This window comes from Mytilus edulis, chromosome 7, assembly GCF_963676685.1.
Source record: "Mytilus edulis chromosome 7, xbMytEdul2.2, whole genome shotgun sequence".
NCBI classification, from domain to species: domain Eukaryota; kingdom Metazoa; phylum Mollusca; class Bivalvia; order Mytilida; family Mytilidae; genus Mytilus; species Mytilus edulis.
The window spans coordinates 41,902,514-41,926,270 of record NC_092350.1 but is presented as its reverse complement, the minus strand read 5'-3'; the positions used below and the strand labels follow the sequence as shown (position 1 = coordinate 41,926,270).

Genomic DNA, 23,757 nt, shown 5'->3' with positions numbered 1-23,757 from the left:
ATTAGGTCAAGATCTATCTGCCCTGAAATTTTCAGACAAATTGGACAACCTGTTGTTGGGTTGTTGCCCCCAAATTAGTAATTTTAAGTAAATTTTGCAGTTTTGGGTTATTATCTTGAATATTATTATAGATAGGGATTAACTGTAAACAGCAATAATGTTCAGCAAAGTAAGATCTACAAATAAGGCACATGACTAAAATTGTCAGTTGACCCCTTAAGGAGTTATTGCCCTCTATAGTAATTTTTTAACAATTTTCATAATTTTTTGTAATTTTTGTAAATATTTAGAAAATGTTTTCCACTGTAATTACTGGGCCAAGTTCATTATAGATAGAGATAATTGTAGCAACAAGAATGTTCAGTTAAGTAAGATCAACAAACACATCATGATCACCAAAACACAATTTTGTCATGAATTTATCTGTGTCCATTGTTTAATATGCACCAAGATGAGCGACACAGGCTCTAGTCTGCAGATACATTGAAATTGTATTATGTTGAATGAAATTAGTAGTTATGACACACATTTTTCTGATATTACAGAACAGAATGACTTCTTATCTGCTTTGCATCTTATAAATGGTGACCTGTTTGTTACCGTCTCGGCGGTCTCGTGGTAGGTCATTGGTTTGAACATCTGACAGGGTCAAAACAAAGACTTTAGAACTGGTATTTGCTGCTTCTCTGATAAGCACACAGCATTTAAGGAGTAACAGCAAAGACTGGTCGGCACAGAGTCAGAATAATGTGAATAAGTTTGGTTACATATCGTCCTGGGGACTGTAAATACCTTGTGAACAAGCATTTTAAAAATCTGACACAGCATGCCAGTCTAGTACAAAGCAGGGTTATTATTCATATTACATTAATATGTTCTCTACCTGAATTTGCATATTAATTTTCCCCTGTACATTAAGCAGCCATCCATTATCACCACCTATTATTTGTAACCCCTTTTCATTCTGTCAAACACTTACTTCCTAATTTCAGGTTCGTGTTGTTTATTCTTTAGTTTTCTATGTTGTGTCGTGTGTGCTGTTGTTTGTTTGTCTTTTTCATTTTTAGCCATGGCGTTGTCAGTTTGTTTTAGATTTATGAGTTTGACTGTCCCTTTGGTATCTTTCGTCCCTCTTTTAGTTGCTAGTGTGGGTGTATGCTTAGAATGGCAACACATGCAACTTCTTGTTTGTCTATTTGCTACTGGACATAAAGAAAACAGTAATAAATCAATCAATTTTGTTTGCTTTGACTGCTGATTTTCTTCGCTTGCAATTTTTAAACTGATAAAAAAAAGCTATATATGCAAAGAGATAAGTTGTTGGTTCTCACACAAATGTGCCATTTTGGGTAGAATCCTAATATGTGTAAGCTGTTATTCTTGGAAAAAATTTCACATGCTGACACATTATTTCATATGGATGATGTTTGTTAGTCCTTTCACAAATGTGATATTTTGGTTAGTATTCTATTACATGTGAAAAGTAAAATAACAAAAATACAGAGCTCCAAGAAAACATTTAAAGAAGAAAGTCCTTTATCAAATAGCAAAATCAAAAGCTCAAACACATCAAACGAATGAGAACAACTGTCATATCCTAACTGGGTACAATCATTTACTTAAGTATAAAATAGTGGATTAAACCTGTTTGTATAGCTAGGTAAACTCCTCACTTCCAGAACAGTTGCATAATTGTACATTATATTGACAATAACATGTATATTTCATCAAATAAATAGATACAATTTGTAAAAATCTAAAACTTAAAGTTCAGCAATCAACATCGTGTTATATATAAATCACTTTGAAACAAAAAAATATGTCAAAATATCATATAAACAAAGCACATAAGAAAAAAATTAAAAACAAGAATACAAAAAATTACCACAACACAATAAGTCAATGATGGGATGTACAGTACTTAGCTACACCAAAAGGAGATTGCCAAAAAATGCTAAACAGTAATTTAAATAATTTACAAAATCAAATACAAAACATATTAACACGTTATTAAGAGGATAAACAACATCAATACACACTACATGTAATCGTACTTCAAGACCACCTTTTGCGAAGTTGATACGAAATATAAATCAAAAAGGTCTTGGTATCTTCCGATGTTATTTTTTTAAAAGGGCGTGACGTTCTTTAACATAACCTTGGTTCATTAATTATTTTCCTTAACGCTGATGACTTTTTATAAAATCTGAGTGACATACAGCAGCAAGGTCTTGAATACGATTGAGTTGGGAAAATTTAAGGTCAAGTTCTTATATTTCTACTAAGGCGAGGGGGGGGGGATGATAATCGAACTTAAAATTGGCTCATTTGTCGTAGATTCTGGTACTGACGCTTATATTAAATTCGACGTACAAGTTAAAAGATATGAGACCTAGGAAGCCGTGTCTGTTGTTTCATTAAATTACAGTTTGGAATTTATATCAATGAAACCAAATCAGAAAATATTGGATTGTTTATGGAAAGAACATCAATATATTTGAATACAAAACTAAATGAACTGACTGTTTTGAAATTCTTGTTTTTTGAAAAGTGTCTAAAAGATCTACGACTTTCTAGTATATAAAAATAAGGGGAGGCACACGGTTCGCTGTTTTTCGTTGAAACCATTTTACAAACTGATGCTGTAAAGGCTGTTCTTAAGAAATTCCTTACGAATTGTGTGTTAATTAACGAATCTAAAAGCAAAAAAAGTTCTAAAACACTAGACTAAGTTTCTATAGCAATAATGAATGTTCAAGAGGATCTCCACATGTTAGCTGCATGTCCAGTACAACTTACCTGCAAATGAAAAAGTAAGTAATAGTTAAATAATCATTTACTGAATTATGATTAGTGCTAGAGAAAAAAAATCTACAATAGCCAGGAGCTCGAAGTCCAGTGGTTGACGTTTATTACCATAAAATAATGTTTATTATACAGAAACATGATAACGGTATAACATATACTAGTTAGTTTACTTTAACTGTTAAATTGTTGACATTAAAAACAGTTAAGTAGACATGATTGTAGTCTTCAACAACAGATCTAGGCAATAAAAAGTAAAATCATAAAAATACCGAACGCCGAGGAAAATTCAAAACGGGAAGTCATCAATCAAATGGCAAAATCAAAAGCTCAAACACACTATACGAATGGAAAACAACTGTCATATGATATTCCGGACTTGGTACATAACTTTCTTATAATATTTAACAGCAAATACCGGTATTTAAGTCGTAATAAAGAAATTTTCTTTTTTACTGAGGACACAATCACATCCTGGTGAAACTGAAAAAAATCAACTACATATATTTTCCTTTGTCTATATGCATGATATAACATTATTGGATCAGTTTTGTAAGTTATTTCTATACAGTTGAATTCGATTTATGTCTGAAAAAGAATAAGAAATAATTATAATCTTATCACACGATATTCAATCTGATTGTCATATATATGTCAGAGCTAAGATTAAAAAAAAACATTATTCGGCGTAAGCATATTATATGTAAAGCATTAGTAACATTAACAAAACAAGCTATTGTTATCTTGTATTACCGCTTCATGAAACAAAAATTATACACGCACTTTGCAGAAGCAGCGCGTTCAGAGCCATATTGATACTTCAAAATTGGAGTTAAAATTATCAATCCCTGCAAGTTCATGACGACACAAAGTATATAAGAGCTCAGGTAAGTCTTTCCGTGATGTCAAGACCATTAATTGAGAGGGACAACTAAATAAAAAAGATATCACTGAATAAACGATGAAGAAAATGATAATACTCATAATCAACGAGGAAGATGACTTTGAAGTTGATATAATTGATAAATGTAAACTTTGTATATAGGGTATCACAAGGTTGTTGATATGTTTTTGTTGTAATGTTTATCTACCAAGGTAAGAAATACATGTATTCTGATGGCAATATGAACAAATTAAAACTAATTGAAATTGATATTTGTGTGAATTTGGAAAAAGGAAACCTATTTTTTAATGTTTATTCCTGCTGAGTCAATTAAGTTGCTTCTCGTTATCATCTAAAAATGGGATGTAGAGAAAAATGAATATAACCTATAGATTTCATATGAATTGAATACACATGATAAATAAAAATGTAAAGTATGCGTAACTATTCAACGAGACAAAAACACAACGAAACAACATAGTCTTTAACAATAGACCCTTTCTAGTATATCATATACTCAATTGCCCCAAGTCTAAATGTTATGCAATTTCTTAATGACCACACAATTTTACAGTTCAGTTAAAGGTTTATGCTAATAGATGTGACAGAAAGATTTGTATCTTCGGGAGTGGGGGTTTACAAAATCTAGGCATATTTTTTTAAACAAATAACGAACCCGTTTATATATTTTCCCCGATGTCATTGGGAGTTCGACATATTTTTGTTCTATAAAGTTTATAAATAAATTGTTCATGCCTCTTCATGTATATTTCAAAGTCAAGATTTGAGTCTCAAACAACAAAGGCAGTTGGTATGGATTCGGTGTATGACATCAATATTACCCGCGAACAAAATGAGACGTTTGGGTTCACTGTAATCACCTCTGAAGACGGCGGTTGTTGTATAGGTAATATAATTCTGAGATTGTTACACACGTTTTAATTTCTCACATCAAACCTTAGAACAAGGACAAAGCATATGTTATTCCCATCTGGTGATATAGCATATAATATCCACCTAATGAAGGTAAGTTCATGAATGCGCTTCGGATCCTGGTATCTATGATGAGTGTATTCGGGAGAATAAACTTTATTAAACATTAAAAGTAACTAAACATTAATGTTGTCAGAAAATTGCATCTATGATGAGTGTATTCGGGAGAATAAACTTTATTAAACATTAAAAGTAACTAAACATTAATTTTGTCAGAAAATTGCGTAAACTATTATTCCAATCGAAATGTTGCCCATGAAATTGCATAGTTTTGAAAATGTTTACTCAATTATGTTAATTTGTCTTAAACATTCGTGGAGATGATTGAGGTTACGTTAGGTAAGAAAAGTCATTTGTTTTACCGCATTTAAGTTGTTGGGTGTCAAATTGTTTCCAGTAAAAATTATAAAATTAGACAACGACCATAATTATACGAAACGTTAAAATTATATATATCATGCAGACGTTTTACGTCAATAATATAAGACACCACCAACTTAGACAAAAAAAAAAAGAACACATACAGACACATTATAAGACCACTTGCTACAATGAAATCACTTTTTGTTGTAGGTCATGTCAAATAAAAGATACCTAGCAATGTTGGTTTTTTTTCGTTTTTTAACTGGTATATACTAGTTATTTACATACATGCAATTAGGTCCTTGTTGGAAAGCTGTCGTATTGGAAATCCCACTGAAAAAATCAATTGTTAGACTGCAGTTTTGATAGTATATATATATATATATTCAGCGTCTATACATATATTGATCTGGTGCAGAGTTCATAATGGATAAATATTTTGACATTGCCTTATACAATCATTTCACCATTATTGTTATAAAGGTCGTATTACGAAAGGCGGCCCAGCGGATCGTTGTGACGGATTACACATAGGAGATCAAATCTTGTCAGTCAACGGAATAGACATTACATCTTTGCAGCACAATGAAATTGTCACCTTAATCAGAGATTCTACAGAAACGGTTTCAGTCGGCCTGATGCAACGAGGTTTGTGTTCACATAAGTTTTGTAAGTCTTTAATGATTGAGTCTTGGTTAACCGGGTCTTAGTTGACCTTAAAGCTGTCATTTTTAAACGATATCTCTATGTACAGGTATTTTTCGAAGACAATGTTGGGTTTATCCTGGTATAAAAGTTAGTAAAACCTCCTCTTTTATGCTTATTGGTTTTTTTTCAGTAACAACCTGACGTCAGAATAAACTTTGACACTATACTATTAATAAAGTTTTTTCCATCGGGCACAAATCATTGCAGAAAAACATTATCGCTTTAAAATTTGTTAACGTACACGAATAGAGTCAATGATATAATACAGGTTACTTATATGTTCAGATTATACCTCAAAAAGCCAGATATAAACTGAAACACACGAGAAGTCTTGTAAAGATTTAACGCGAGTCTGACGTAAAATTTGTTAATCCTATTATCTATGATGAGTTCACTGGCAATTATGTCAGTTTGACAAAGTGTATTAACTGTAACAGAGTCAGAATGAAACATTCTAGTTAAGATACTAAATCACTAATAATCCATGATTCTTAGAGTAAATTTTGTTTCCTGCCCAATTGCAAGTAGTTGCAGTTGTCGTGTTGCTCATTCGAAAGACGATGAAATAGTGAAAATGTCAATTTGAACATATCCAAGGTCATTCTGCTTTTTAGTCGGATTGTTGTTTATTTGACACATTCCCCCATATCCATTGTCAATTTTATCATCTAAAGCAATTCACAAGGCATTCTGTAAAACTTTCAACGAGATCAATTTTAAAATCTGACAATTTTCTAGATTTAAGGGAATATATCAGGCTAACTGTAGTCTAATTATAACTGTTGTATGCGGTCGATGCGATTAATAGTCAACTAATCTTGATTGTTTTTGGTGACAGGTTACATTATACATCTATACACCTGATCGTAGAGTTGAAGTGTAAATTAATGAGAATGTCCATCCGTTTTCGTGTTAACCAATAAAAAGTAAAATCACTAAAATACTGAATTCCAAGGAATATTAAAAACGGAGGTACACATGAAGGAACGAGTCGAGTAGAAAGGCACATTTTGTTCAAAAAGGAAAACCAAAAGCTGTAATTAAACACGTACAACATACATAAGAACTATTTTGTTAATAAAAAAGAGGGTTTCAATGATATTTTTTTAATACACGTGTTTTATATTTTGTTACAAAAACAAAATGACTATAGCATATAAAAGGGAGATAAGAAAGATACCAAAGGGACATTCAATCTCATTTGTCGTAAACAAACTTAAAATACCATAGTAAAATCCGAAAAATGAAGAAAAGACAAACATCAGTATCAAAACTCAAAATAGAAAACCAAATACTGAGTAACAAGAACCCCACTTAAAGCGGGATTAATCTTAGGTTCCCCAGAAAGAAAGAAAAAAAACGATCGTGCTCCACATATGTTGCCCGTCGTGTTGATTATGAAAGTATAAGCCCGGTAATAATTCCAATTTGGAAGGTTACATTTATTGGAAAGATGACGGGATTGTGGTTAAGACAACTACAACATATACGTCGTCATACATCGCTTATCTGTCAACCAACTCGTGATTGCGACCAGAAAATTTTCAAAGGGATGATTTCAAATTCACCACTTGGAACTCTTGTTTTAAGAGCTTCATAATATGCATCAATCATTTTTCAAGGTAATCATGGTAGAAAATGCAGACTTTAACATATCGCACTATCTGGGATATATAATATATATATATGTACTACATATAGAGACACTCTAAATAGGAAATTCACAAGCGAGAAGATGAAATCGTCTCGTTTGTCGTAAAGTATTGTTTTCAATCGACTCTAAATTGTCAATTTCTCGATGTAAGCCAAACAAATAAGGCAGACTTAACTGTTTCTGTTGTACCCTTTATTTCACGTTCGATGGAATAGATGCTTTCAATATAATCAGTCATCAAACCTTAAATGTTTTGTTATTTTAATCTATATATCTATATTAAAGCAATTCATGAAACAAAATCAAATTGAAAATATAAAATTGAGAGGCTTGATCAATATGTAGACAAGAAACCTTATATAAATTTCGTCTTCCGAACCGCCATCTTTTCTCTTTTTAGTGTGTTTTTTCCCCACCTAGTTGTGTCTCAATATAGATCCACACTTAATTAAATGCATTAATAAGACTCACAATTCTACACAGGTTACATATCGAACGTCAAATGTGCAACGTTAAAACCTGTCATATTGAAACCTGAAGATACATTGGATGTACAAGACAAAGGAAACAGAACTGAAGAGATCAATAAAAAACAAACAGGAAGTCTAAAAGTACACCACCATGAAAACGACGGTGATGAAAAGACGAATGGATTAAAACTGACTTTGGCGAAAATCCTTAAGAGAAACAAATCAAAAGAAAAAGGAGGACAAGAAACACTTAACAAAAAGGACAGTCAAAAGTCTGGCGAAGGAGATACAGAAAAACACCAAAATATACAAAGTGAGTTGATTTAAAATAAAAGTTTGAGTGTTTTGAAGCAATGCTAATTGTCCTTAATTCCCTATTCACGAATCAGAATGTTCAACTACAGAATAAGAGAATATTTATACAAGTATCTCATTCGTCAAAAAAGCTTTGATGTAAACCAGTTCGTAATGTGTGCGTGTATAACAAATTAACGTAATGTTATTTCAGTAGTGCCTCAGGTTTTGTTTTTACCGATTTCCCTTTTACCGACTTTGACACATTACTGATTTTTGTTCAAATACCAAAATATATACCATTTACCATATACTATATATATATATTTCAAATATATGGTAAATTAAACAGACAATGTTCTGATTATAATTCAGTTGAATTTTATGATTACCCCCGTATGTTCACGGGTATTTGTGTGTTTTCTTGTTTAATTGTTGTTCATATTCCACATTTTTCTTTTATTTACAAACTTTTTACCGAAAAATTTAAACACAGTCGGTTTACCTATTTCCATCTGTTATGATTTAAAATGTTAAATATTTGTGACTTTATTTCAGAGTTTGTTACTGGGGTACCAAGTACGACTCTTAAATCAGCTCAAAGTATCATAATCAAAAATACTGAAGCAGCAGATGATTATTATGAAGGTTTGTTATGTAAATAATATTTTCCATGCGTACTGTGTGTCTTTTCGTCGTATTTCTAAAACAAATTATTGTTTATTGAACTTTGTGAATCTTTACCTCTTTCTTATACTTTACTTTTGATACTATTACTACAGTAATATTTTACATTTGTTAATTGTACTATAATACTGTTATACAGCGGCAATTCTCTATCATATATGGCAAACCATTTTGTGTTCCCATATTTTATAGTTTGAAATATATTGTTTCTCCGGGACAGATAAGTTACAATAAATCTAATTTATCTGATTTAAATCAGTTTTTCATATCACACACCCCCTTGAGAAAATAGAACACACATAAAGCGGAGGGCTGAGATCTAAAGGATATATTTTACACATAATTATGTATGTTCATTTGTATACCCTTATTTGGGAACTTATCATATGTCCTAGACTTCATCTTATTATGTCTTTCGCTATTATATAGACCTTTTGGTTGTGATAGATCTTTCAAATTCGCAATCAAATGTGACGATAACTATAGACCCACAAGGCCGACAATCATCAAACAATGTGGAGTTAATGTTAACATTATTATGTGGCATAAATGAGATCTATTCATTTAATATACTGTGGATTCATTAATATTCATTGGATACCAATTTTGTGGATTTCGTGGATACAGGTAAACCACTAAATTAAATATTGAACGAATGACAAATTTTCCATAGCCTTTTATGCAGACCTCGACAAAACCACGAAATTAAATATCCACGAACATACAAGTTTTCCTTTATCCACGAAAATTGGTACCAACGAAAATAAATGAATCCACACTACACATATTACTGCTGCCTAACCTAATTGAATATTTATAATATGTTTGCATAATCTTTATTTATTCATAAATAATATAAGTAATTACTATGTAGAATCTGATTAGGATGAATATGTTATTGTTGTTTGATATTACGATATTACGATTTGCTTTTTTAAATCATGTCTTTACTTTTAGAATACAGAAATAACAATTACCTTATTGTTGCGGCACTGGATTTTGGTACAACTTATTCCGGATTTGCATTCTCCCTGATAGCGAATATGAATGACAATCCCTTAGATATTTATGTTAATGAATCATGGAATGCTGGCGGAAGGCAACTGTTGTCTTTGAAGACACCAACGTGTTTACTTTTAGACGCCGAAAGGAATGTTTCTGGATTTGGCTATGAAGCAGAAAATAAATATACGGATATTGTGTTGGATAAACAGCAAGCTGATTATTATTATTTTTATCGGTTTAAGATGGAACTTTATAATAGAAAGGTTTGTAAGATTTGTTTTAATTATTTCCCATACATGTAACCCATATCAATTTATAGAATATGTTCAAAGACTCTCTTATTTTTGAATATTTTTAATCTAAGCAATACGAAAAGTCTATAAAAGATAAATAGGCTTCAAATTATAGAGAAGTAGTATAAAAATCAAATAAAAAGAAAAAAGTGTAATAGATATCAAAGGTATCAGGCTTATAATTTGATACGCCAGACTCAGGTTTCGTCTACATACGACTCATCAGTGACGCTCATATAAAATAGCTAGATAGCCAAACAAGTATAAAAGAGGGACGAAAGATACCAAAGGGACAGTCAAACTCATAAATCTAAAATAGACTGACAACACCATGGCTGAAAATGAAAAAGACAAACAAACAACAACACACATGACACAACAAAGAAAACTAAAGAGTAAACAACACGAACCCCACCAAAAAACTAGGGGTGATCTCAGGTGTTCGGAAGGGTAAGCAGATCCTGCTCCACATGTGGCACCCGTCATGTTGCTTATATTAAAACAAATCCGGTAAATAGTCTAATTCGGTAGGTCACATTCATGAAAGGGGAGGGGATTGTAGTTACGACGTAAGGAACATATCCCTTATCATTTGTGAAACGGTTATTCTACAACGGTCAACCAACTTCTGATATGATGGCGTCCGTAAAATTTACGAAGGGATGATTTCAACTTCACCATTTGGAACTCTTGGTTTAATAGCTTCCTTGTGAGCAGCAACCCTCTATCAAAAAAATCATGATAGGAAATGCAAGCACGGGAATATCGTATCAATTGGGCGATATATACCCCGTATGCAGGTGCTGCTGGGATATTGCTACTTAGAAATAGAAAGTTCACAATAGGAAAGCTGAAATCATCTCTTTTGTCGTAAAGTATTGTTTTCAACCGACCCTCATTGTCAATTTCTAGATGTAAGTCAAGATATGAGACCGACTTAACTGTATCTGTAGTATCCTTTATCTTTAGCTCGATTGGATAGATGAGTTCCACATAGTCACCACATTTTGAATTATTTAGTGAAAGAACATCATCTATATAGCGGAAAGTAGAGTTAACGAATATTGCTAACTTCTTATCTTTCTGAAGAAGTTCCTGCATGAAGTCAGCCTCATAAGAATAAGGAAACAAGTCGGCAAGTAGAGGGGCACAGTTTGTACCCATTGTAATGCCGACAGTCTGTTGAAAAAACACGTCCTCCGAACGTAACAAATATGTTGTCAATCAAGAAATCAAGCATCTTGATAATATCAGTTTCAGAGAATTTTTTGTTTGAATCAGAGTGGTCCTTTACAAAGTAGAATTTATCCCTGCCTAAGACAAGATACTTGTTTCTAAAAAGTTGAAGAGCATGAACTTAAAAAAGATTCATGAAATAAATCAGAAGAAAATAATACAGGCAAACCCAATTTATTGAAAACTAAAGTAAACAAACCACCTGTTCTCTATAATCACAACAAACCACTAACATGTTTAACCCCGCCACATTATTTATGTATGTGCCTGTCCGGAGCCTGTAATTCAGTTGTTGTCGTTTGTTTGTGTGTTATATATTTGTTTTTCGTTCATTTTTTTTACATAAATAAGGCCGTTAGTTTTCTCGTTTGAATTGTTTTACATTGTCTTATCGGGGCCTTTTATAGCTCACTATGCGGTGTGGGCTTTGCTCATTGTTGAAGGCCGTACGGTAACCTATAGTTGTTAATGTCTGTGTCATTTTGGTCTTTTGTGGATAGTTGTCTCATTAGCAATCATACCACATCTTCTTTTTTTTTATTATATTTTTATAGCATCACAACTCTAATAATGATCGTTTCTTATATACATGCCATTTTCAGAGTGTAGCAAAATTACATGACCTGAAAGTTGTTTTCAATAACACATCATTGTCTTCATTTTCAGAATGTAAAAGCCGATATGGAAATTCAAGATGTTACCGGAAAATCTATTCCGGCCATTGAAGTTTTTAGTAAATCCATAAAGGCCTTGGCAGATAATGTGTTTGAACTGGGAGTAACGCGTGGTTTTGAGTTCAAGATGCATGATATTAAGTGGGTCCTTACCGTACCAGCAATTTGGTCTGATGCGGCAAAGGAATTTATGAAAGAAAGTGCTACTAAGGTAACTAAAGAATGGACATGTCTCCCTAAAATTGTGAATTAGTGTGAAAGAATCTTTATGATATGTTTCCTTTTTTTCCTTTCTTTATTCAGTCTTTTCTTTAGTGTAGTAAGCTGTTTTGTTTAGGTAAATGAAACTAAAAAGTTAATGTTAGCACAAAATAAAAGAAAGAAAAGCCTTTTCTAAATAGAACATTTCAAAGTGTCAATGAAAACTGCTTAAAATGAGCCATTTCGAGAATCTTGTTACAGATGATTGACACAATTAATTTGAAACGGAATTTTTGTCTTTCATTTGATTGCACTGCGATCGATAGATTCTAAAATACTAAGGATCACCTTAATTTTCATACGTCTGCTAAGTAAAAATACCTTAAGTTTCATTTTTCTTGTAACTGGAGACATTTATTTGCTTTTTATAGGTTTCTATTTGTTGCATATTTGATATATCATGAACATTTTCGTCCAATTTAAAATTTAACCGATTAAAATCCGAAAAGTCAAATATGTAAAATATAGCCCATGGTTGCCAAACGCTGAACTGACGAAAATCATATTTTATTATTTAAGGCAGGTATTCCAACCCATCAACTGTATTTAGCACTCGAACCTGAGGCAGCATCTATCTTTGGTCAGTATTTTACATCAAATGAAGTCGAGAAAAGTGCAGTTGGAAAATTTATTGCCAAAACAGGCACAAAGTTTATGGTTGCTGACCTAGGAGGTAGGTCATTTTAATACACTGTAAATTTAGAAATTATTGCGTGTATTCATTATTGTGATTTTATCATTTTTTACCAAAAAGCGATGTTTTTTTTTTGCTTTATTGAAAAAAAGTCTGTTTAATTCATATAAAATAATTTAAAAATGCCACCTTAAAATATTGTGATTATAATCCTGTCGCATATGTTGCAATGATAAAAACATCGCAATAATTTTTTCAATTTACAGGTTATTTTATTATTCTTTACGACAAACCAGTATACAAAACACAACATAAAAAACAAAAGACTGTGCAACACGAACCCTACCAAAAAAGCCGTAAGTGATCTCAGGTACTATGGGAAGGATGATCATATCTTGATCCACATGTGGCATCCTTTGTGTTGCTCATGTAAGAACAGACTCTAATTCGAAAGGTTACAGTCGGGGAAAAGAAAGGCAGAACTTTAGTAACGAAGATTGAATATATAGGTCGTGATATGTGATACAGATCTAGATACAGATCTAGATACTCCGTAACATCAACCAACTCGTGATGGCCTCTATGTCATTTTTGACGTTATGATTTAAATTCTAACACTTGAAGCTCGTGGTTTAATAGCTTCCTTGATAGCAACAACCCTTTATCAAGGTAATCATATTATGTAATGTAATCTATAGCTTGAATATCGTACTATCTGGCAATTATGTATTCTCCATATGCAGGTACTGGTATAAAATAATTATGTAAAGATAGTTCACAACTAGACGCTAGATTTATCAGTTTTGGCGAAGAGGTTTATTGTTAGCCGACCCTCATTGTCAATCTCATTCATGGTATTATGCAGGCTTAACCGTTTCTGTTGTAGTCTCCTTATTTCAAGTTAGATGCGTTCAAAATAGTCATCCAACATGTAAAATAAAATGACGGTTACACCCTAAATGTATTAAAAATTCATACCAGTATCCAAAACTAATTTGTACAAACTATTTTTTTTTTTTTTAAAGTAGAACAGTTTTCTTAGAATATCAAATATCTGCTTACATTCATAACTCGTGGTAAAATAGCAAGATTTGCATTTGACTTATTACATAACACTTTCTTCATTCAATTAAGTCTTAAATGGCATAGCAAAATAAACATACAATAGTATAAAGCCCAATCGAAATATATATTAAAAAGTGAATAAACACGAATTTAATTCAATTCAGGCGGAACAGCTGATATCATAGTCCAAGAGAAACTCGAGAATGGTCATTTGAAAGAACTCCATCATGCAAGTGGCAATGATTGCGGTGGAACTTCAGTCGATAGATCGTACCTCCAAATATTTGAAGAAATAATGGGGGCAAAAACAGTTACAAAATTACAGAAAGAAGATCCTTTAACATTTTTGGATCTTTGTCGAGAGTTTGAAGTATTAAAGAGAACTATTAATCCGTCAAAGGAGGACAGGGTTAACATCACTATTCCAATTGTAGGTCTAAATGAGATATGTGAAAAATACCTAAAGAAAGATTTCAAAAACGCACTCGCTATCTCTCCATATGCTGACAAAATAAAAGTGTGGAAAGACAAAGTTCGTATTGATGCATGTTTTATAAAGGAACTGTTTACTCCAACGATTAATGGTATTATTATGGTTATCAAAGAAATATTATTGTCTGTGTCAGGAGTAACTCAGATATTACTAGTAGGGGGATTTTCAGAGTGCATACTAGTACAAGATGCAGTCCGTCGGTCATTTGAAGAGTCGCATAACATAAAAGTCATTGTTCCTAAGGATGCAGGAATGTCTGTGTTAAAAGGAGCCGTATTATTTGGCCACAGACCCAATTATATCGTTTCTCGAAAAATGCGGTACACATACGGCGTGTTTACAATGGAGGATTTTAATCAGAAAATCCATGACAAAAACTATATGATTCGTGTTCACGGTCGTGTGAAATGTACAAAACTATTCTCCCCAATCATCAAGCTTGACGATACCGTAAAAATAAGACAAGAATTTATATTTACTCTTAAAACGAACAGGGAATTTCAACCCGACTTATGCTTGCCTGTTTATTGTTCCACTAAATCAAATCCAAAATACACAGATGAGGAAGGTTGTTATGAGTTAGGAAAAATAACTATAGACTTTCCAAATCCATCAAAAGATATACGATCGGTCCAAGTAAGCTTTATATTTGGACATACAGAATTGGAAATTAGCGCTGTAGATCAGACATCCGGGAAAGCGATATCATCGCGGTTAAGCCTCATTTAAAAGCTGGATACATAACTATACTGAAGAAAAGGATCAGTTTTTGCATGCCAAAAAATAAATTAGCGGTGATACATCTGCAGTTAAATATTTAAATGACAAGCTATATTAAATAAAATTTTTGGGACATACCAAATCAACATCTGTTACATTTACAAAATGTTCTAACGAAATTTCTGTAGATAATAGCAAATTATATATATATATATAATATCTTTTTGCCGTTGTCAGTTTTTGTTTTTGCTTGAATTTTATCCCCTTACCTTCATAACTTTTACGGCAATTATCATTTTTTGCTTCGAAACTTAGAAATACAACTGTGATTGACATGTTAATATTGTTTCATATATCTTGTTTACAGAAAGCATCATAATGTTAGAGAAAACATAAAATTACCGATACAAAGTTCTTGAGAATATATTTTAAAACAAATCATAATCATCGTGAAGCAATCAAAATAATGTTCTTCCATTTTCTGAACGAATTCTTGAATGTTATATTAAAAGCAACGGAGTCCGAAAATTGCTAGCAATGCTCTTGATGTTTCATATTCTTTCTAATTCAAGTAAATAAGAGTCATAATAGAGTATTGTTAGTTACTGATCATACCAATGATAAATCACTGCCAAATTTGTGAAAATCATTTCGAACGACATCGTATCGACTCGAAAAGAAACACAATAAGCAAAGGAACAGCACTAGTATTGATGTCCCTCATCTCAGTCCATATGCCACTTTTTTATTTAGATAAACTTCATTGGTTGCACTCTAGAAGTCAAAAGTTATTAACCAAATAAGCATTACTAGTACATTAAAAGTATAAAATGTCAAGTTTGCAAGAGGGGCTATCTAAATAGCAACGTGAGTTTAATTCTGGCACAATTTTACCATTGATCAACATGAACCCAATCGAAAACCAGGAGTGCACCCAGGTACTGCACATATATATTCCATAACGGTCAACCAAGTTATGATGGCGTCCATAAATATTTCGATGAGAAGAATTAAACATTTAAAATTCTTGATATAGTAGCTTCTTGGTAAGTATTGACCCTCTGACAAGGAAATTGAAAATTCGAGTTAGGAACATTGGAATAATTCCTTTTGATATAACTTTAATATGGCACACGATCTCCTTAGCATTTTATAAATGAAATTGAGATATCGGCCAGTCTTCACTTTCAGTACTTAACACCTTATTAAGTTAAACCATTTCCCATGCTGACATAGTTATATAGCAAATTATTATCCCGATTTTGTTATAAAAACTATATACTTGTTTTGATCAGTGTTAAAATACGTGTCATGGTTAGTCTCTGTCTATCCCCTTGTCCTGTACTTTGGTTATTCGTCTTATTGATGATCATACAACATTGCTGATACTGCAAAATGAAACAACTGCGTAAAACGCAGCAGTGTTATGAGAAGAATTATATTCTTATTCACGTTTACGGAACAGCTGATATGAATTGGTTCAGATTAGAGTTACCAGTTTTCCAAATAAACTCCTCATATTCATCCCAGGGAAAAAATGTGTACGCCGTATAGGCGTTTTGCCTATAAAAGAGTCATTAACGACGCTCGAATCACAAATGATAAAAAGACCAAATAGAGTACGAAGTTGAAGAGCATTAATGACCAAAAATTACGAAACGTTCTGCTAAATATAAAGGTAATCTATTCAGAAAATCATTATTTCTCGAAAAATTCAAAGTTTTGTACACAATTAACTGATAATTATGATCATTAGATGATACTTTATGTCAACAATGAAGTGCTGACCAAATTTGACAATTCTTATTAGTCATGAGTCGGAGTTATATACACTCAATTTTATTTCACATTTAGATAAGTTGAATTTATTTTGTCTAATAACAATCAAAACTTTCTGATTCTTTATAGTATAACTAATCGCCGTATTTGAATATCAAAAATAAGACAACGCGTGACCGAACGACGCATGGATTAAACGAGTGCGCAGCACGAGTTTAATCCATAGTGGCGTTCGGTCACGCGTTGTCTTATTTTTGATATTCAAATACGGCGATTATAGTTATTCTTTTTATTACATTGGCAAATGGCTTTTTTTATGAAATTAATGTAGAAAATGTAAGGAACTATATCTTTTTCCTACGCATTGACAATTTGTTTTGATCCGACGTTATCGACGTCTTGACAACGCCTATTGTTGTATGACGTCAGAGAGTGAAATAACCACGTTTATCACATATTTAGTACTGATATGTACGTTTTTGCATGGCCAATAATAGCCGGATGTCAAAGTTGGTTATCAGCCCCCGGGGCTGATATCGATATCAGCCCTCAAAAAGCCGTATCGTGCCCCCGAGTTTGACTTCCGGTAACCTGTCAATCAAATACTATTTGTAAACAAGATGGCAACAGAAGCAGACGACGAAAGGTTCATGACTGTAACGAATGATGATACCAGTAATTTCATTGAAGAAATAAAAAATGATAACACAAAGAGAAAAACTAAAAGTGACATAAAATTATTAACTGAATGGTTAAAGGAGAACAACGAATTACGGGCAATAGAGGATATATCTGTACCTGAACTCAATCAGTACTTAGCCAGATTTTATTTGTCTGTCCGGTCGCGGTAAAAATGAGGAGTATGAGCCAGACAGCCTGAAGTCAATACAGTCATCGATTAATAGGCACTTGATGGAAAAGAGTGGAATAAATATTCTTAAAGATAAGGAATTTCACCACAGTAGAGAGGTGTTATCCGCGAAAAGAAAGCACTTGAAGTCACAGGGACTGGGAAACAAAAAGATGAAAGCTGATCCATTCTCATCCTCTGAAATAGATATGCTATTTGAACAGAATCTCCTAGGAACAGGTAGGTTTATGCAATATTATCATGTGACTGTGCATGTACATAAAATGATAATGATATCAGCTTCAAAAATATATCTTTAAGTTTTAACAGAATAAGACATGTTAGGCAACATCAACATAGAATGTAGTTTGTCATACATGTTTCAAGACAGTGAACGCGTATATTTTTTTGTTGAAAATATGCTTCAGTCTTCTATATGCATGTAAAGTGTCATTATTGATAATGAATGTAAACAACTTCTAGCTATACATAGTGTACGTAACGTTTTAATATTATCCTATAATCTGAACTGTCAATTCTTACTTTTAGACAACCCTGAGGCACTACTTAATACCACATGGTTAAATAATACTTTGCACTTTGGTATGAGGGGAAGGAAGGAGCATACTGACATGTTATTTGGAGACATAAAAATGATGACAACAGCAAGTGGATAGCAATATTTGGAATACAACGAAAGGCTGACTAAAACCAGGACAGGACACAGTGACCGTGGAGCATTTGCACCTAAAATGTTTGCAACACCAGGTAACTTTCTTTCGATTTATTAAAAATTAATATAAAATTGACAGTAAATGATAAATACAGAAACCACCACACAAGTATGCCTACACAATTAATTCATACATATATCATGTATATAACTTACATATACTTTTAAAACGAATATAAAAAAACCCACAAAATATCCAGAAATATCTAGCTATGCGCATCAAAGAACTCAAAATGGAAACATGAACAAATGAAAAGAATAGATATATAGCACTAAAGCTTATTCACCTTAAAATAATTTTTTTAAAATGTAGATATTGTTTCAATTTAATATGATGCATGTCCTTGATTATTTTCATTTTCTTAAAATAGATAATCCACGCTGTCCAGTGAATGCATTCAAGCAATATATTCGTCGCCGCCCTGAAGATGCTCTGACTCCAGACAGTCGCTTTAATTTAAGTATTAAAAGGATGGTACAACCTGATGCCAGTGAAAATGCTTAACAAACATGGTTTACCATGCAGCCATTGGGTAAAATACTCTAGGAGATTTAGCTAAAAAATGTCTATGAAAGGTGGTCTTACAGGAAGAAAGGTTAACCATAGTGTTCGCAAAACTACAGTGTCCTCACTTCTTCACTCCAATGTGGAGGCTACTACCGTCATGCAGTTGACAGGCCATAAGAATGTTGCCTCCGTCAATGAGTATAGTTCAGCATCATTACAGCAACAGCAAACTATGTCAAATATCTTATCTGATATTGGTTCAGGAAGCCGGGGATTAATACCACAAGAACCAACTCCAAACACTAGCTTTGAGGCCAAATCTGCAGATTTTCCGGAGGATGATATGTTTGACAGTGTTGAATTAAATGAAGTTTGCCAAACAATAGAAAATTTTGAATCTGTAGAAAAAAATGTAAAAATAAACAGTGGAAAATGTTCTACATTTTCCATTCTTCCACAAGCTTCTATTGGCAATGTTCCAATAAACATTTACAACTCTGAAAAATAAGATTATTGTTATATATTTGTTGAATTATTCTCATCACTTTACTTTTTCCCTGTGATACAAATTGTTAATGCACTGTGATACATTTTTTTAAATTTTTTCTTTATTCAAATGTTATTTTTGTTGAAAATAAAAAAAATATTTGATATATTCCTTCATTTTTCTCCAGCATGAAAATATGTGATAAATAGATTATGACATGTCATTTTCCATATTGGCCCTGGTATCAGCCCTCGACCCATATCAAGCCCTCAGATAAAGCCCTCTGGCTTGATATGGGAGTCTAGGGCTGATACCATGGCCAATATGGAAAATGCCATGTAATAATCTATAATTATTTCACATGTGAAATTATCGGTTTTTTTTAACTGGGAAATCAATGTAATATATTGCAACCAATGTAATAAATACAGATATCGCTCAAAGACAAACATTTGAAATCCAATGAATAAGTACCAAAGTAGTTGAAGAGCTGTTTGACAAAAACATCTAAAACAAATAGCCAAACGAGACGATTTAAGTGATATAGATACAATGGATAAGCGTTGATTCTTAAAAAAGAAACCGGAGGGCGAATGTCTTGTTTTTTATGAATCAACGCTTATCCATTGTATCTATAACTTAAACTATTGTGTTAATATCTTTTCAAAATTAAAACCTATTCTTAATTAGAAGGTATTGTGTAAGTGAGTTTTAATAACCATGTTATCGTGACAAACGATGCATTACAATAAATCATATATCACAATTAAATGGTGAAAACAATACAAATATGACACAACATGTCAGCCCTTAAAGATCTTCATTTATCAGTCATCTGAATATTATCTGTTATGATTATATATCTGTTTTGACAAAATGAGACACATTCGTACTTATTTCTAATAAAATTGAGAATGAAATTGGGGAATGAGTCAAAGCCGGGGACAACAACTTGACAAAGAACATATATAAATTATATATATAAAGCATGTGTCCGAAATTTCTAACAAGAAGCCTTATTCTAGGCACGTCACGATTTTCTAGCAAAGGAATTTGCGAATAAACATATGAAATAATACAATATTAATTTATAAAACCAAAATGGACACCTAGAATGGAAACATTTTCGTTTCAAACATGTGGAATAACTAACAATGATCCGATGATAAACGATCAAACTCGCTTTTATTAAATAAAATATCCACAATAACTTACCAAAACAAGAACCAAAAACAGGAAAACTAGAAAAAGGGACAACAAAAAGAATACATTTTTCTCTTGATAAATTTTATTAACACTATATACAAAAACATCACAGATATACAATCAAAAACAAGATCTAAATTACTGTCCATCTTCTCTATACACGATTTCAAATTAATGCATCTATCTAAATGTCCCACTAATGTACTAAACTATGTTTTAAACATCATAACCCGTTATATAAAACACTAAAATAAGAACTATTAGTCTTTCCTAAAACCAAATATAGAGCTAACGACAAATAAATCAGTGTATTCAAACATATACACAGACAAAATGCGGACGTGATCCATTCCTGAACCATGAAACCTCGCGGCTACCAACTCATACTATACGATTGTCTTTTATTGTATATATAAAGGTACATTCCCCGTGTGTCCGTTATACCGATGTATATCATATATTCAGTTTTAATTACAGTTGGCAGGGATGTGTAAATACGCAGCCACGTTCTATCACTTAACCTTAGTAAAAATTAATTACTCATTTTTCTTATCATCAAATTACTATATTTTTGGGATGTTTAAATACGCAGTCTCTGTTGCAATATCTCTACCGTTGTCATATTTTAAATATTATACCAGCTTAGATCGGTCAGGACTGTTTATTGGGACTGTATTTCCACGCAGTTGTTTTACATCTCAACTGTCAACACCTTTGGGAATTTAGAGTTATGCCAGTTCACATCATAAATAACTGTTTTTATTTTGGCATATCTTTGTAGTCTGTTTGTCTATAGAGTGTCTACATGTCGTTTTATTTTTTTCCTTGTTGATTTAGTTTTAAAGTGATTACGATAATTACACAATGGTAACTGTTGTACCCAAATTTTTACATTCATACCTGTTATCATGATTCGGTTTATTTTTATTACACACTGCTGTCAATATAATGGTATTTTCCGCGACTGGCATGCATGTGAGAGGTTTAGCTAGCTATATAACAAGGTTTAATCTACCCTTTTCTTCATGGATCAGGTATATAAAAGTTGTTCTCCATTCGTTTTCATGTGTTTTAGCTTTTCACATTATAATTTATTTCGGTCCTTTCCGTTTTGAATTTCCGGATCTTTCGTTATTTTAATTAGGTCTTTCCCCTTTTCTGTTTTTGCTTTTCTCTTTTGTAACCCATATAACTTGTTGCTGATATTTAACTTTCAAACCTGTATTCCCGTAACGAAACTATCATGTACTTGTTATCATCATTGAATGCATAATTATTACATATAACACATCTAAGTTTGAATAAATGCATATTTTAACAACAGGCAAAGGTCAAAGCCACATACCAACATGTTCTAGCATTTATAGTTATGCTATCCGTTGCATCTCTCCATATTTATGTTCATATTGATTTAAAATACATTTTCTATAGTACTGTTGGATTATCAAAAGTATGTTGTTTGTGTGAAATATCTATATAAAAATGAAGAAACGACCTCTATAATTTTTGTTTCTTGTGACGTTAACGTCCACATGACACGTTAATCTGCTATAAGGGCAAAGATCAATACACACTAGCCCGTAGTAAGTATTAAACTTTCACTCCATTTCTTTATCTCAAATTGACGTTGAGACTTGATAAGAGACCAAAATTTAACACTTTCTTGCAAATGCATGATGACCCATGGCAATCACTCGCGAAAAACTTTGCTAGATGTTGACATCGTTACATTTCAGACAACTGAGTTAGTAGTATTTTCTTTACTTTTCAATGAAATTTTTTTCAAACAGTTAAAAGTTATCAATAATTTAACGATGAGGGAAATGATAAAAAGTCACAATCAATGAGGAAGATGACATTAAAGTTGATATATTAGATAAAAGTAAACTTTGTATATAGGACGTGGATCACAAGGTTGTCCATATCTGGTAGTGGCAGTAGAGATCAACGAAGGTAAATATATTATTACGGACGAGATTTATTCATTCATGGTAAAAGTTTGCATCCATTTCACATTAAAAAAGTGTTCTATATTTTTTTTAATGTATATATTTACTATAGAATTCGTTAAAATAGATATTTCGTAAATGAATATAACATGTCGGTAAACTAAATGAAAGTTTACTAGACATCTGATGATATTAAAAGAGTGAAACATATTTACAAATGTATTGTGCCATTGATTTTATTTCGATCTGATTAATTCGATGTTGTGACACAGTACGGATCCTATAGGGTGGAAACTGTCGTAGCTATAACTAACAGACGATTTTGATAAGATTGATTTGAATTGATTAAGTTATCAAAAAGTAAAATCTCCAAATTATTGAACTTCGAGGAAAATTTAAAACGGAAAGTCCCCCAATCAAATGACAAATCAAAAGCTCAAACACATCAATTTTGTTATTTTTCCTTGTCTGTATATTGTCATCTAGATATTGTATATATACTGCAGGGGTAGCGTATAACCGAGTATAACCGAGTGGCAGAAAAAGATAGGCAAGAAAAAAATATATCTATCTATTAACAAATAAAGAATAATTGTGCAAACTTATTCTAATATTCCTATTCTTCTTCTTTCAAAACATGTTGCACTATTGTATTTCTTGAATGGTGCTTTAATGCAAACTTTTTAATTAATAACAAATAACCATTTACTTTTGATTAGCTAAAAACCATTTATTTTCACCGATGTCTTAAGTTATATAATTTGATATTAAAACATTCGTAAACCTTTTGTCTCGCCGGTGATGTCGGTCTTAATTTGTCATGTTAACAGCCAAAACCTTAGTTCATTCATCAATGAAATCTAGAGAAAAAAAAACATTTTTTTTCCAGTTCTCATTCCATGATCTTGAAAAAACTAATTTCCTAGTTTCAAAACATTCAGTAAAGGTTCACAAATTTACTGATGTATAAGAAATTCAATCAGAGACTGTGACAATTATCGAAAATA

General features: G+C 32.1%; 1 protein-coding gene across 1 annotated transcript; it reads left to right on the top strand.

Annotated features, from left to right (window-relative positions):
• Positions 1-4,468: 4,468 nt before the first annotated feature.
• LOC139481482 (heat shock 70 kDa protein 12A-like) lies at positions 4,469-15,463 on the top strand. Its single transcript, XM_071264852.1, has 8 exons — positions 4,469-4,595; positions 5,528-5,692; positions 7,890-8,189; positions 8,729-8,818; positions 9,815-10,125; positions 12,058-12,276; positions 12,846-12,999; positions 14,190-15,463. The coding sequence occupies exons 1-8, from the start codon at positions 4,502-4,504 to the stop codon at positions 15,245-15,247; spliced, it is 2,391 nt and encodes a 796-aa protein (XP_071120953.1). The 5' UTR covers positions 4,469-4,501; the 3' UTR covers positions 15,248-15,463.
• The last annotated feature ends 8,294 nt before the right edge of the window (positions 15,464-23,757 follow it).

Coding starts and splice junctions, on each gene's coding strand:
- LOC139481482 (XM_071264852.1), top strand. CDS start 4,502: ATGGATTCGGTGTATGACATCAATATTACCCGCGAACAAAATGAGACG. Junction 8,819..9,814: donor AGCAGATGATTATTATGAAG/GTTTGTTATGTA, acceptor CTTTACTTTTAG/AATACAGAAATAACAATTAC. Junction 10,126..12,057: donor TGGAACTTTATAATAGAAAG/GTTTGTAAGATT, acceptor CTTCATTTTCAG/AATGTAAAAGCCGATATGGA.